The sequence below is a fragment of the Saccostrea cucullata genome, unplaced genomic scaffold (genome assembly GCF_032062105.1).
Source record: "Saccostrea cucullata isolate Sc308-1 unplaced genomic scaffold, CSIRO_AGI_Scuc_v1 ctg15009, whole genome shotgun sequence".
In the NCBI taxonomy this organism is placed as follows: Eukaryota; Metazoa; Mollusca; class Bivalvia; order Ostreida; family Ostreidae; genus Saccostrea; species Saccostrea cuccullata.
Genome location: NW_026918908.1, coordinates 1 through 14,588, shown reverse-complemented (window position 1 = coordinate 14,588; position 14,588 = coordinate 1). Strand labels below are relative to the sequence as shown.

General features: G+C 32.5%; 1 protein-coding gene across 1 annotated transcript; it reads left to right on the top strand.

The window, feature by feature from the left end:
• Positions 1-666: 666 nt before the first annotated feature.
• LOC134275508 (L-asparaginase 1-like) lies at positions 667-11,239 on the top strand (the record flags this gene model as incomplete). The annotated part of the gene is made up of 6 exons (XM_062757796.1): positions 667-752; positions 7,903-8,020; positions 8,204-8,318; positions 10,371-10,496; positions 10,799-10,873; positions 11,142-11,239. Coding segments are annotated over exons 1-6 (614 nt in total), but the record flags the coding sequence as incomplete, so codon positions are not given.
• Between the last annotated feature and the right edge of the window lie 3,349 nt (positions 11,240-14,588).

Here is a 14,588-nt window from a genome sequence, read left to right as displayed (position 1 = left end):
TTGGCAGTCGGTTTTCCTGATAATACTCCTTCCTTTCAAAATCTATGCTATAAAAAGATTGACATTATATATTTTTTTCATGGCAATTAAAATTGATAAAAAAAAAACATTTCAAATTAATACAACTGGTAAGGTTTATTTACATTTTAATTCTGCTTCTCTCTTGTATTTGGCTAGGACTTAATTAAATTCAAACAAGTAATTAGTTGTATCATTTTATCAGTGAATCTTATAAAAAAAACAATTGTTGCTGTTATTTCGGTCAATACAATGATTTAGGCATCTTCGAAGTACAATATTCACCTCGCCCTCCGGGCTCGGTAAATATTGTACTCCTCATATGGCTAAATCATTGTATTGACATCAAAAAACAGCAATAATTGTATAATATACTGTAATATATATTATACATCCATTTTAAATTAGGTATAGAATAAAACTATAACAAATGTAGAGATGGAATGTGATACATGTACATTTTTATTAGAAAGAAGATAAACTAAAAGTCACCACATCCTGGATATAAATAAAAAAATAAACATTTCCATATTTGGTGTACATTCAATATGTGGGCTAGGCCTTACAGTATTTAAAGACGTCGTCATGCCATTTGCTTAGATAGTTTCTTTCAACTTGTGAAATTTCATAATCACGTTCAATAATACAGGAGATGGCACAAGAGTTGGAAGCAAAGTCAGTTTTAGTTTTATACACCGGTGGAACAATTGGGATGAAAAATATGGGGAAAAAGGGTAAATTTTGTTTTGTATTTGATTATATGCAGGTAAAATTATTAATAAAAAAATAGTAAGATTTCATAAAACCTTATGCAAAAGTTTTTAGAAAATAATTTTTTTCATTAAAAATGAAGTACAAATTTTGTTGAATTGAACCTGTACATGTTAATCAGCAAGTAAATATATTCATAAGCAATTAGGAGATAAAAAAATTGTAAACATTTACTCAAGAAATGCTTTGGAGAAAATTTAATCTTTTGTATTTCTTATGGTTTAATTTGCCATTTTATAATGTTGACACAACTTTCTTTTGGAAAGGAGAAGCAAGTTCTGAAGCAAATCATATCAGTTTATGTATTGACATAATGCGATACATATTAATAAATGCATCCGTTTTCTAAGAATAAACAGATAAACGAAATTTTCCCGCTTTTTTAGCAAAATAATAAAAATGATAAGAAACCACCAAATAAAAACAGACTTCCCCCAAGTTTTATAATGCATACCAGTTATCTACGTAATGGACAAGTTTTGAAAAAGGGTAAATGTATTTATTTTAATGCAACCAATTGCAATGTTTTGCTAATTAAGCGATGAAAAGAGAACGACTTACTTATCATGATTTTTCTTTTCATCTAATGTTTTAAGAAAAAACAGGATGTGTTTGTGAAACACTATGCGCCCGGCGGCAACAAAAATCTAAAAAGCTATTTTTAGCATGCTAGCATAGATAACAGAAAAGGTCAAAAGGTAATTAACCTTGGTGTTTTTTAAAAGAACTTGATGATTGGAGTATGAATACCAAATATGAAGTCTCTATCTTTTATGGTTCAAAAGTTATGGTTAAAGTTACAAAAAAGAACTTTATTAGTATAGTATGCATACTAAATATTAAGTATCTATCTTTAATGGTTAAAAAGTTATGGCGAAGGTTAAAGTTTGCAGACAGAAAAGCTATTTTTATCATAAAGGTCACATTCAAGGTCACAAGGTTATTGGTATTGGTGTCATTTGAAAGCACCTCATTAGTGAAATATGCATATCAAATATGATTTTTTTTAAATTTCATGGTTCAAAAGTTATGGCGAAGGTTAAAGTTTGGAAACAAACAAACAAACAGACAAACAAACACACAGACAGGACAAAAACAATATACGCCTCGGATTTATCGATCTGGGCGCATAAAAATCAAATTCCTGTTTGTTATCATAGTATAAAATATGAAAACAGAATTAAGAAAATATTTCCTCTTTTTACACTAGATCAATTTTATAGAGGTATTCGTACATATGATTTTACCTTGATACTTTTTGTAATTAAAAGGACCAATGTAAATGTTTAAACATAATTTTGTTATGAAAATACCAGAGGATAGTATAACACTCAGTGTCAAATTTTATTTTGTAGATCTAAATCGCCTTTTAAAAAATGCATTGGGAAAAATACCAATTTCCCCCTTTCTTACATGTAACAGAAAAAATCTTTTGAAGGATCACACACAATACGCAAATTATTCTTTAGGTAAAATGATATAACCCTAAAAATCTCAGGTTTACAATTTATCAATATAAAATAAACACATCATGCGATGTATATATAATTACTTAAACAGGCTCCTTTACATCCGTAATAAAAAATTCCTCCTTCAATTTATAATTTTAGAATCTAAATGAAATTAAAGAATCAAGTAAACAATATGCGGACATAACAGAATGATAAAGTGGGCGATTGGAATTTATATTAATCACTACGTGATTAGTATAAGGCTGTCCATAAAACATTATTGTACCAGTATATTTAACATATAGTTTATTTAAGAAACATCTGTATGTTAAGAAAGATAGTACATTTAAATATATATAAACATCTACTTCGAAATATAAGCAGCTGTAAAGTAATCACTTTAAGGGTAAATAAGTATTTTACATTAAAGTCCGAAAACATCTTACACATCACAGTACATAATTTCTTTTGGATGAAAGCTAATGAAATATTTTCCATGCAACACTGGCCCTAGCAATACCAACCGCAGCAGATATTATTGACATAAAGGGAAATAATTATAAAGTCTCATATGACACATTAACCTAAAAAATGAAAAATAATATCTTTGAAAATACTGGCCCAAGCAGGTGCCTTTGAGAAAACGTTATTACAGAAAACTAAAGAATGTATAAGATAGCTACACGGGATCAATATTTACATGGAAATTTCAGCAAGGCCTAGCTTCCCCAGCCACGAGTCATTTTCTCCTTTTCCGGGTAATGTGAGTTCACGGTTTTGTAATATTCATGGGTCGTTTCGGAACACGATTTTTATGATGTTGAATCATAAATGAGTTCATGCAGGTTTGAAAAAAATAAACAACCACAGAAATATGTTTAAATTATTTTTAAAACAATACAAAAAAAAAAACAAAAACAAATTGCAATATGCAGAATTAATAAAATTTATAAAAGGATTAAAATAAGACAGTTTAATTTATTTTTATTACATACTTAGTAATAAATACAATTTTTTTGCATATGCAATATGACTGACTTCACAATAGCCATATAAGCCCTGCAGGGCTGATATGGATTTGCAGGGCTGAGAACCTATATCAGTCCTGCAAACCCATATCAGCCCTGCAGGGCTGATACGGCTATTGCAACGCCAGTATCACACCCTTAGTAAATTAAATAACAAAAACAGTACTTGTGATCAAAAACAATTTTTGGTTGGTTAATATTCTCTTAATTTTAACTTTTTGAATTAAGGAATAACTGTCTTATTTTTCGATTTCATGAAGTTATCAATCGATTGGCTTGCGTGATAATTTGCATAAACGCCTTCGGCTATTATGCATAAAATTATCACGCAAGCCAATCGATTGATCATCTTCATGAACTTGAAAAATCTGACAGTTATTCCTTACATATACATGTTTTGATTCCACCAATCCACGTGCTCCAAGCCCTGCTTCTGTCTAGCTGTTGGCCCGCCCTGCACGTGTTTTTTTTGGAACTGCGCCAATACATTGATGGGGAAATAAAGTACATTTACATTTGGTAATTTTATCTCTGACATAGACATTGGGAATGTAAATATAATAAGGTTAATCTTAATTTACAAATTACATGTAATATTTTCGAATTACGGATCGAGTGCATTGAAATAGATGTAGAAACAAACCCAAATCGTATGAGACAATAGATCATGTACATGTATGTAATAAGTCCATGCATGGTTATTTACTTTTCTTCTCAACTTAATGCATGCAGTATTTTTTTTTTACTAAGAATGTAATAAACATATTAATACATACACTTATCCACATCACATCCTGTATCAGCCCTCGGACCTTCGGCCCTCTGGCTGATATTGGTGTCTCGGGCTGATGAAGGATGTTATATGGAAAAGGTTATGTATTATTCTCTATATAAAAATGCACTTGAAGGGTAAACTCACTTTAATTTTTTTAGGAAAATATTTTCTAGATAGAATTCTTTTCATCATCAGGGTAAATACACGGTTGTCGCTTGGTTTTGTACATTGAGTTTTTGACATGTTTCTAACCACGAGATTTCCTGAACCGTAATTGGAGGAACTAGTACAGTACTAGTTTAATTCATTAATCTTTATAATTTTATTTGGGCAGCTATCGTTATGATTGATTTCTGAGTTAAAACTAAATGCATTTGTCATACCTTCGAGCTCTTATTATTTATCAGTCTTGCTGCTGTGAACGAAAACGAAAGTCGCTCGTCACCGAAGCAGAAACATATCTGACTTCTGTGCGTGCGTTTCAGAATTTCGATTGTCGGATGCTCTCTTATCGTTGATGTTCAAAATTTTGTGATTAATTATAGACAGAAAGACCAATTCTTCATGGCCAGCATATTCATTACATTTTCTGCGCTTACATTTTAACAATTTGGCATAAAATACACACGAATGACCCGAAATAGAAGACAATCAGGAATTGGCAACTCCACTGTATCATTCTTGAAAATATACATTTTATTCGAAGCATTTTTTTAAAATATGTAATCTATGTATGAATTAGAAATTAATTTGTGATGAGAGTTTTATCAGGTATTATAGTAAACCATTTTTGTGATGTCACTATGACTTTGGTGATCACGTGAAGGACACTTAATATGATTTCCTGAATGTTGGAAAAATTGCATCAGCACCAGTGTAAAATAAAATCATTATTTTAGTAAATACAAGTAAGTCAATTCACTGTGAACGGGCACATATATATATAAAGTGCTGGGGCTAGCCTGAATTTTACATCGGAATTAATACAAAAGAGGATAAATTACACCAAATAAACCAGAAAATTCAATTAGAGGAAATACTGCTCTTGTAGATGCACACAGAAAATCTTCAATTCAATTATCCTTAATTCAATTTAATTATCCTTGTTAATCACATGTGCATATCAACCATATGCACTATTCATAAATTCTAGCTCTGTCTACAGCCGTAAAAGGGGAATGTTTTATATATAATTATTGTTTTGTTTAATATGCGCAGAAGCGCAAATCGGACAGGCGAAAAAAAAATTAATTGTATCGAGGTATGTAGCAAAAATTTGAATACGTAGCCTTTATTCTTTTTATTGATGGACATTATGTTTAAAACGTCCGAATGTTTACTTTTTTGATGATTAAGAAGTATGGAACATCTGTTTGAAAAAAAAATTAACAAAAACGTAATTTTTCAGATTTCCAGTCACGTTTTATTATTTTTAACCATTAAATCTGTAACCTTGTAAAAATTATTCTATAGGTCATCTTTTAAATGTCTTAAGTTTTTATATTTATTTACTTTTGCTGTAGAATTACATAGTAAATTCAAAAATAAAAATTGAAGTCCATGTCATCTACAAGTTTCCATGTTTTCCCATACCGCGATACAATGAGACTCTCCAATTTTGGAGGTAAATAAGACTTCCTGTTTTAAAAATAGACAATAACTTAAACGATGCAAGCTTGGGAAATAATTTTACACTAAAAAGTTTGTCCATAGATTGGTTTATGATTATTCTTTTATGAAAGTTAAAAGTAAAAAATTGGAATAACATTTTTTATGCAAAAGGATTAATTACCGTGATATAATGAGACACCAGTATATATATATATATCACAAATGTTAAACATCATAACCGCACACTGGAGCTTCAAAATAATCCCGACACTTAAAAATTATAACATCTTCCCCGTCAAGGCAGCTAAAGGGGACCGACTTTAGTTTTATTGTGTGAAAACTACAATAGTGAAACTCTTCATTTTTATTCCATATGTAACTTACATTAACTTCAGTGTAAATTTGCTACAATTTCAAATTTTACATAGAATAGTTCCAACAAATTTATATCTTATTAAACTTAAGATAAAAGAATCTCCAGCATGAAGTTTCTGTAAGACTGACATTGAGTCAATTGAACATCTTTTTGTTGAATGTAATTTAGTAAAAGAGCTTTGGTGTGATATTGAAGAGTGGTTTTTGTGTACGTTTAATATATCTGTAATTTTTGACAGAACAACAATATTATTTGGCTAACATAAGAATAAGGATGTCCATAAAGTGCTAAATTTGATGACACTGATAACTAAGAATTATATATTTTCGACTCAATATAAAAATCCTTCTGTTCTAAGTATAATGACTTTAAAAACAATTATTGTGGAAAGATTCTTGATTGAGAAATTTTTACTTTTGAAACAATGTAAATATACAGAGTATGAGAATAACTGGCAGAGCATTTGTGATATGATATGATTCATTTGTACAAGTCTACTTATACATATGTATTTATAAATTTTTTCAAGAAACAAATCTTAATCTTTACACTCCCCTTAGTGTAAAGGAAAAAAACAACACTATGCCCCAATATTTTTTGTTTTTGATTTTCTCTTTTTAATGTTCTTTTCTCTCTCCCTCTCTCTTTCTTCTTCTCCTCCTTTTTCTATCTTATATTAAAACAACTTTCACATGTGTTTAATTAAATGTGAGCTTGTATATGTGGATGTCCTTTTGTAAATCTAATACTTGTATACGCTATCTATAATAGATACTGTAAACCAAATATTATTCGCGACGACTTTATTCCGCGATAAACTAGTTCGCGACGATTAATTTTCGCGATCAAGCCTTTTGGATCCGTAGTTTTATAGACAAATACATTTTAAGGACCGGTTCGCAGCGAGAAATATTCGCGATGAGGAGGCACTCGCGAACATCGCGAAAATTTCTCGCTCGCGATCAAAAGTTGGTTTACAGTACTTGAAGGAAGATATATTTATGAACATACTTTTGTATATACTTGTTTGATATAAATGTGAAAGTTAAAATAAAATTAAAAAAAAAACTTCAATGTACATGCAAAGTTTGGGGGAAATCTACCGTCCAGGTATTTTTGAAGGACCGTCTCAAAATACAGGTACATTTACTGTAGGATTATATAAGAAAATGCCAATTTTTTAGCACTTTAAAGCAAATTATACAAATACTACAATAGGCATTTTGTTCAAACTATATTATTTTATGAGTAATACTATATGATACAATATATGTAAGAAACACAAAATTCTACCGTCTCGTTAAGAGAGGGGTCATCTCAAAATGCAAAAAATAGCAAATTGTACTACTCTTATAAAGTCCTACAAACTATGACGGTAACAATGGATTCTGAAGAAAACATAATAAAAATATGTTTCAAGTTTCAAAAGCGTATGTTTATTACTTTTTCTGTAATAATGTTTTTATTACCCCTTCCTTTAAGAGCTTCAGATTACCATAACGTCATAAAAACATTGCAGCGATGTCAACCTACCTATCAATTGCAAAATCGGTTAAATAATCAGTTATATCAAATTATAATAATAAATGTTAATTATAATTATAATTACATTTTTATACCTATAATTTCTTAATTTTGTTTAATTTTAATAATTAAGCGAAAAAGTTGCATTAAAACAATAAATACGCTTCATTTTACTATGATGCGCGAAATATTGTGCAATGGAAACTATAGTTGGCCCCCTTAAGTATGTAGTGATTTACGTCATATGTTATTATGGCGTCATATCTAGGTAGTTCAGAGAAGAAACAATAGTTGACACACGTTGGTACTTTAAGGACAGCCTTATCCTAGCCGCGTTTTTATCTACAGGATTGGCCCCAGCAGCTGCCCAAGAATTCAAAGATTTTTTATGGAAACGATGGCAATACCTGAATGTTCCTGATGTAGAGAATCGTGTAGAAAACGGTGCCTCTTTATTAATGAAATGGTAAATTGTACTTTTCCCTTCTTTTTAAGGTTCCTTAGTATATACACTCTTACAATGCCTTTCATTAAATCAGACTATTCCAAATTTGCTTTCATGGATCTTAGGAGAGGAAAGTTTGTTCCACCTAAATAAGATTATTTTCTTTTCACAATGTTTAGTGGATTTTCTTTTTTTCATTGTAAGGCCTCTTACAGAAGAAAAAATTATACTGAGCATATGGATTTTGTGTTATGATCCCCTAATGGACTCAAGCAATATGGCGTATAAGGACTGGATGAAAATTGCAAACGACATCAAAGTAAGTAATGTTTATAAATAAAAAAGAAATAGGAAGCAAATTATTTTGCAATAATATCAAATTAATCAAAAAAGATGTTTCTATTATGCTGTCATAATACTCAATTTGTTCTAGAATGTGCATTGTTATATCCCTGACTTACAATTCTTACGCTATTCTATGCGAAAAAGGTTCCATTTTTACCGTTTTAGCCGCTATTGAACTGGAACTATTAAAATCAACCGTTAAAAAACTATTGACCAATGTGGCGTCATATGGTTTTAAATCAAGTTACTATTACATTATTTCATAAGATACCAAAGGCCGATGGTGAAACCAAAATCCGATGGTTTCGCCAAACCCCGATGGTCTGCGCCAAACCCCGTTGGTTGATTGTCGGTACGGACGCCGAAATCCGATGCTCAGGTTAAAGTCCGATGGCTTGTTATCTATGAGACCCGCTACGCTAAAGGGCAATGGTCTGACATGCCAAAGTCCGATGGTGCAGAGAACCAATCCAAGTTGATGACGCCATGATTGAAACCCTGAATTGTCCTCAAACAAAATTTTATTGATTTTGTGTAGTGCTTGCACCTTCCAGTGATATCAGGATGAGTCCTCGTACACGCCTCGACTGAGAACAGTTAGTCCTTGATTCTCACCAACCCGATAGATTTAGTGTTAGTCCTCGCACACAAGCCTAGTGACAAGGGTTAGTCTCGATCCAACCCAAAATATATGGGTTATAATTGTTACACACCTTTGGACCAACTAGGGTTATATTCGGACGTATCTAGGAGATTTAGCTTAATTAGTTTTTGCATAAGAAATTTATTCATAAGACTTTGGCAAGGCGCGGTTTTGCAGTATTGGATTCAGTAGCATTATGACGTCATAAACATGAATTGTTTTCCGCTCTATCGGACTTCGGCATGTCAAACGATTGGGGCTTGGCGCATATCATAGGACTTTGGCGTAACCATCGGACTTTGGAGTCCCATCGCACTTTGGAGTCCTCCATTTTTAATAGGCCTATACGAAGTTTGCCTTACAGCTGCATAGGAAAAACAGTTTAGGAAAACGAGACATTACAAATATGGTGAAAACGGAATCAAACATTTTCGATCGTGGTTTACTGACCATTGTTGATCTATCCTTTTTTTGTTTGCGAAAAAATCATTTTTTAAGTTTTCTGAAATGTTCCAAGTATTCTTTTTTTTCCATTATCGTTCAAATGTCATCTTCAATGATAAAATGTTCCAACATGTTATTGAAATTTAGCTTGAGGTGGAATTTTCGGTTGAAATTTTATTATTTTATGAGGTACTGTAATGAATCAGAATTAGTTAAGTGGATTGAAATAGGTTTTTAAATCACCCAATCAAATCATATTATGTGTAGCCAATCAGAGTTGATATTTCAGCCAACCAAATCATTAGAATTTATTGACCAATGAGTAGCAATTAGGCATAGGAGAAATAGTATAAATATAAGGATCAATCTTGTTTCAGTTACTTTTGGTGTAACTCTTTGTCGGAGTTAGGTGACTTGGGAAGGGTACCTGGGCTGTGTCGGGAAACAACAGAATTGTTAGTTAGACCACTCAGCCCAGGGACCCAGTTCCCTAGTGTCTTTGTGACTAGCTATGGTGTCTCGGTGACTTTAACTTGTGTCTAACCAAAAGTCGTGTCCTGTTAATAGCTATGGTGTCTTGGTGACTTTAGCTTGTGTTTGTTTGTCATTGTTAATGAAGTTTGTGTTGATTTTATATTAGAAACGTGATTCTTAGGAAGGAAACCTAAGCGAACTCAATCATTTATCATTTGTACATTGTAAGAACGTTACAGGTACTATACTTTTGTATCTAATTATGATTAAGTACTTTGTTGTGTGTGCTTATCATTTTCATATATTGCTTCACGCATTTCTCAAATTTCTTAATTGCCAATAAAAATCCTTCTTTAAACATCAATTTAAATATGAATTCTTCTTAAGGGTAAATGGTTCTTGGATTTTTTTATGTTCTTATATGATACCATTCTGCAATATTAATTCATTATTTATTATATATAGGAAAATTACCAGCGTTTTGATGGATTTGTTGTTCTGCATGGAACAGATACAATGGCATATACTGCATCTGCATTATCCTTTATATTTACAAACCTCATAAAATCGGTTGTCTTAACAGGATCACAGGTATGTAACTTTCATTTCGTGTAAATTGAGTTCAATATTTGAATAGAACTCTAAGAAAAATATACAAAGATCATTTTAATTTTTTAATACGCTTCAGGGTTTTACATTTTACTTCCATTTTTGTCCTTGTATGCATGTTTGCTTGTGATTTTGGAAATGCAGTTCATAAACTCTCGTTGAGTACATGCAATACACTAGAATTATATCTCAGTGTAAGCAGACTTTGTTTTAGGACTCGGATCTTGTTTATATTTTCTGGTCATTTGATGTTTAGTATATGACGCAAACATCTGTTTGCAAAGGTTTGTAGTACGTTGGAGGTGGTGTTGGCAACTCTCAATGTTTCAAACTCAAAGAGGAACACAGACTTTACATTGGTAAGACATTTTATGCGTGTGGACAATGCTGTTAAACTCCACACAGGCTTGAGGTTGATAGAGACGCCTTGTTATTTCTTGTTTTATGTCTTCATCTGTTCCACAAAAGACTGTGACGATGCTTCCTATGCTATGCTCTCAAAGCGTACTTAGTGTGTGCTGTTTGTTGTGGAGTCGCATTACCTATGCCTTGTCAATGTTGACCAGCAGATCTGTCTTTACTAAATCTTTTGCATACCTGTCTTGAATTGCACTTCTGTTACATAAGGCAGAGGTGGTCAGTAAAGTCCAAACAGTGAGTGAAAGTCTGGTGGACTCCTGTCTTGCCATCTCTAGTTGTTTCCCGCATGATCCAGTCCACTACAGGTACCACTAGAAAAAGCATTGGTAGCAGAAGAGAGTCTTGTCGTACCTCAAAATCTTCTGTAAGCTTTCTTTTGTGGATGACGTAGGCGTGGCATGTAGCCTCGTCATTTAATTCGCAGGTATGTTAAAGAATTTAACAACTCACTTTATCAGGATATTTAGATTTTTTAAAGAAAATTGAGTTTAATAATTTACCAAATTCGCTGAAAGAAGGTAAACTATTATTAACTATTGCATAAAGATAAAAGAATGTCTAATACAACAATACAATACAACATTAATACAATAATTTCTATGGTGCATTATAATAAAGACATTCTAGTGCCTTTCACATTAAAATATATATATATAAGCATGCAAAGTGGAGAACAAATTACTTAAAGAAATACATTGTATATATTTGTACATAAAAATAGGACATTTAAAAGACTTTATGTGAACTATAAAACCATAACATATTACTTATATAGTGTATGTTGCGTGGGAGCCACTTTAAAAATTTACAACAATTTAAACATTGAAAAACAATCAAATGAACCTGTATTTTATCAGTAGAGCAAACAATTAGAATCACAAAAGACCTTTAGATAAGTTCAGTGTCTTTGTACATTAGGTTTATCACAAAAAATGCAATATTTACATTCCCTCGTAAGCTTTTTGAAAGAGGTGAGTTTTGAGACCTTCTTTTTTAAATGCGGAAACAGATTTGGAATGTTTCAGACACAGAGGAAGAGAGTTCCAAAGTGAGGCAACCGCGTAATCAAATTGACGTCTGCCGTATGTAACTGTTTTAACTGTAGGAACATAAAAAAGAAAAAGAACGTAAGGACCTGGAAGGAGGTATATTTTGAGAAGCTCGGACAATTACCTTGGAGCATGATTGCTCAATGCATTGTATATAAACAAGTATTTTATACTGAATACTGTATTGGACAGGGAGCCAGTGGAGATCTTTCAAGTTTGGGGTCACGCGATCAGATTTCCTGGTACGAATTATCAGCCGTACGGCAGTATTTGAAACTTCTGTAGTTTGTTCACAAGTTGCTTATTTGGATCATACATCAGTGAGTTTGCATGAGAAGGGAAGTCACAAGTGAATAATCTAAGTTTCACATGCATCGTCTGTAACGTACGGACGGATGCGACCGATTTTCCGGATATTTTTTATGCGTGTCCTGACTTTTGAACTGCAGTTTTTCTAAATACTTAAGAGGCTGGTCGAAAAGGACTCAAAGGCTCTTCATATAAGGAAAAAAGGAAAGTCATTAATCAAGCTATCTCTAAAAGCATGATTGACAGTAGAAACATCCTTTATTTTATGTTTTGGACAGAATAGCATCAATTTAGTCTTTTCAAGGTTAACTTTTAAATATTGGTGCACATCCATGATTTTTATGTCTGCGAGAGAAGCACTGAGAGAAGAAAGCACATTATTGAAGTCTTCATTTGGCTCAATAACTAGAAATTTTTGGGTATCATCTCCAAAGCAGTGATACCGCATTTGATAGCACTTTCATATACGAGCATATATTTCCTATAGGTTTTGAATACAGACAGTAAAACGGGGTTCCAAGAACCGAATCCTGAGGTACACAGATTTCAAGCTATTCTGCATTCCGTAAGCAATTTCTAACTCAAAATCGTGCACCACCAACACATCCTTACGTGACTTCTATTAATTGTAAAATGTTCTTAATAAAAGAGCGAACAGTATCCCGGAGTTTAATAACTTCTCTGAGTAAATATTATTGCTGAAAAACAACTACATGTACTTGTATTTTGCCTAGGAAGTGCTGCTAGAATCCCATGGAACGATAAGTAAAATAACTAGATGCGATCTCGTTGCGAGCAACGAGTAGGTCTTCCGTCCGAATTTTCGATAAGATGAGATATGACTTTGACTATGATCTTTGATAAAACATCATGGAATCATGCCTTTTCTATTTTGATTAAATCCTTTTGATTTAGATAATATCATCAATGCGTACTTAATTTGCACATTAATTATTTTCTACTTTAAGAAACAATTAAAACCAATTAAAGAAAACTTGTAAGGAGACCTTGGATTATGAATGTAGTTTGACACAGAATTGCAACGAACCTACGACGTGACAATCCAAGTATCCCTACACATTTCATTGCTCCTTATGTTACTTTTGTTCAAGCAAACGCTCGGCTGCCTCTGTTAACCGCTATTGCGAAATGTCGGAATTGACAGAGACCGCCGCCATTTAGTTCCCGCTTCAGATTTTTGAATGTTAATATCTCGAGTTTGAATTTATAAATTTACAAACGAATTATATATTCAGCCTAATAAGAAATGTTTCTATCAACTATACTAATATCATTTGAAAATATTGAAAAACAAAAAAGTTAAAGACGAGAGACTTTTGGCCCCTCTATGCCCCTAATTTGAAGGACTAACCCCGTTTACTTGATATCAAATGAAAGGTCTTACTATATTGCACATTTTTTATTATATATGTCTTAACAAAATATTAACAGGTAAAAAGATATAAAAGAAAACGTGTCAATTTTTGCGAGATGAGTATGAGGCTATTTTTCGATCCCAGGCGAGCGTCGATGCCTTCTTACCTGGAAAGCTCTATATGCAAAATGTCACATCTACTATCCTTCCTCTACCTTCACTGAAAATCTCAAGTCGATAACTTAAGTCGTTTAGGAGGAGATCTCAGGACAAGCTGACCCTCTAAAAATCAGTAAATCGTCCATATCTCACGACCGGAAGTGACGACGTACTTACGAAAAATTTCCGACAAGGTTCAGATAAATATCTATCAGATCTGAAAATTTGATGAGAATCGGTCCAGCCGTTTCTGAGAAATCGCGTGCACAAAATCGGTAAGAAAATAATAATAATAATAATAATAACTAGATATGAAACTCGTTGCGAGCAACGAGAGGTCTTCCGTCCGATTCTGAAATAAAAAACATAAAATCTAGCAGAAAAAGCGATAAAAAAAGTCGGACATTCGGGGGAGCGAACCCGGGTCGCCCGTGTGAAAATCCAACGCGCTAACCATTCGGCCATTGAAAACACCGCTTCAAATTTTCAAATGCGAATATCTTGAGATTGCCTTTCTCGATTCTAAAAAAAGTTACATATTACGCATTTGCAAATGAGTCTCTATTTAGAATAAAAACAACAAAGAAAAATATTGAAAAACAAAAAAATTGAAAAATTGCATTTTTTAGATATCCTTCCGGCAGAAACCGGAAGTGCTGACGACTCACGAAAAGGCGATTCTGCAAACCACAAAATCATGATCTATCATCTCCAGTAAGTCTCCAGTTTATATCCTCAACCATTTTCGATAAAAGTGCGCGA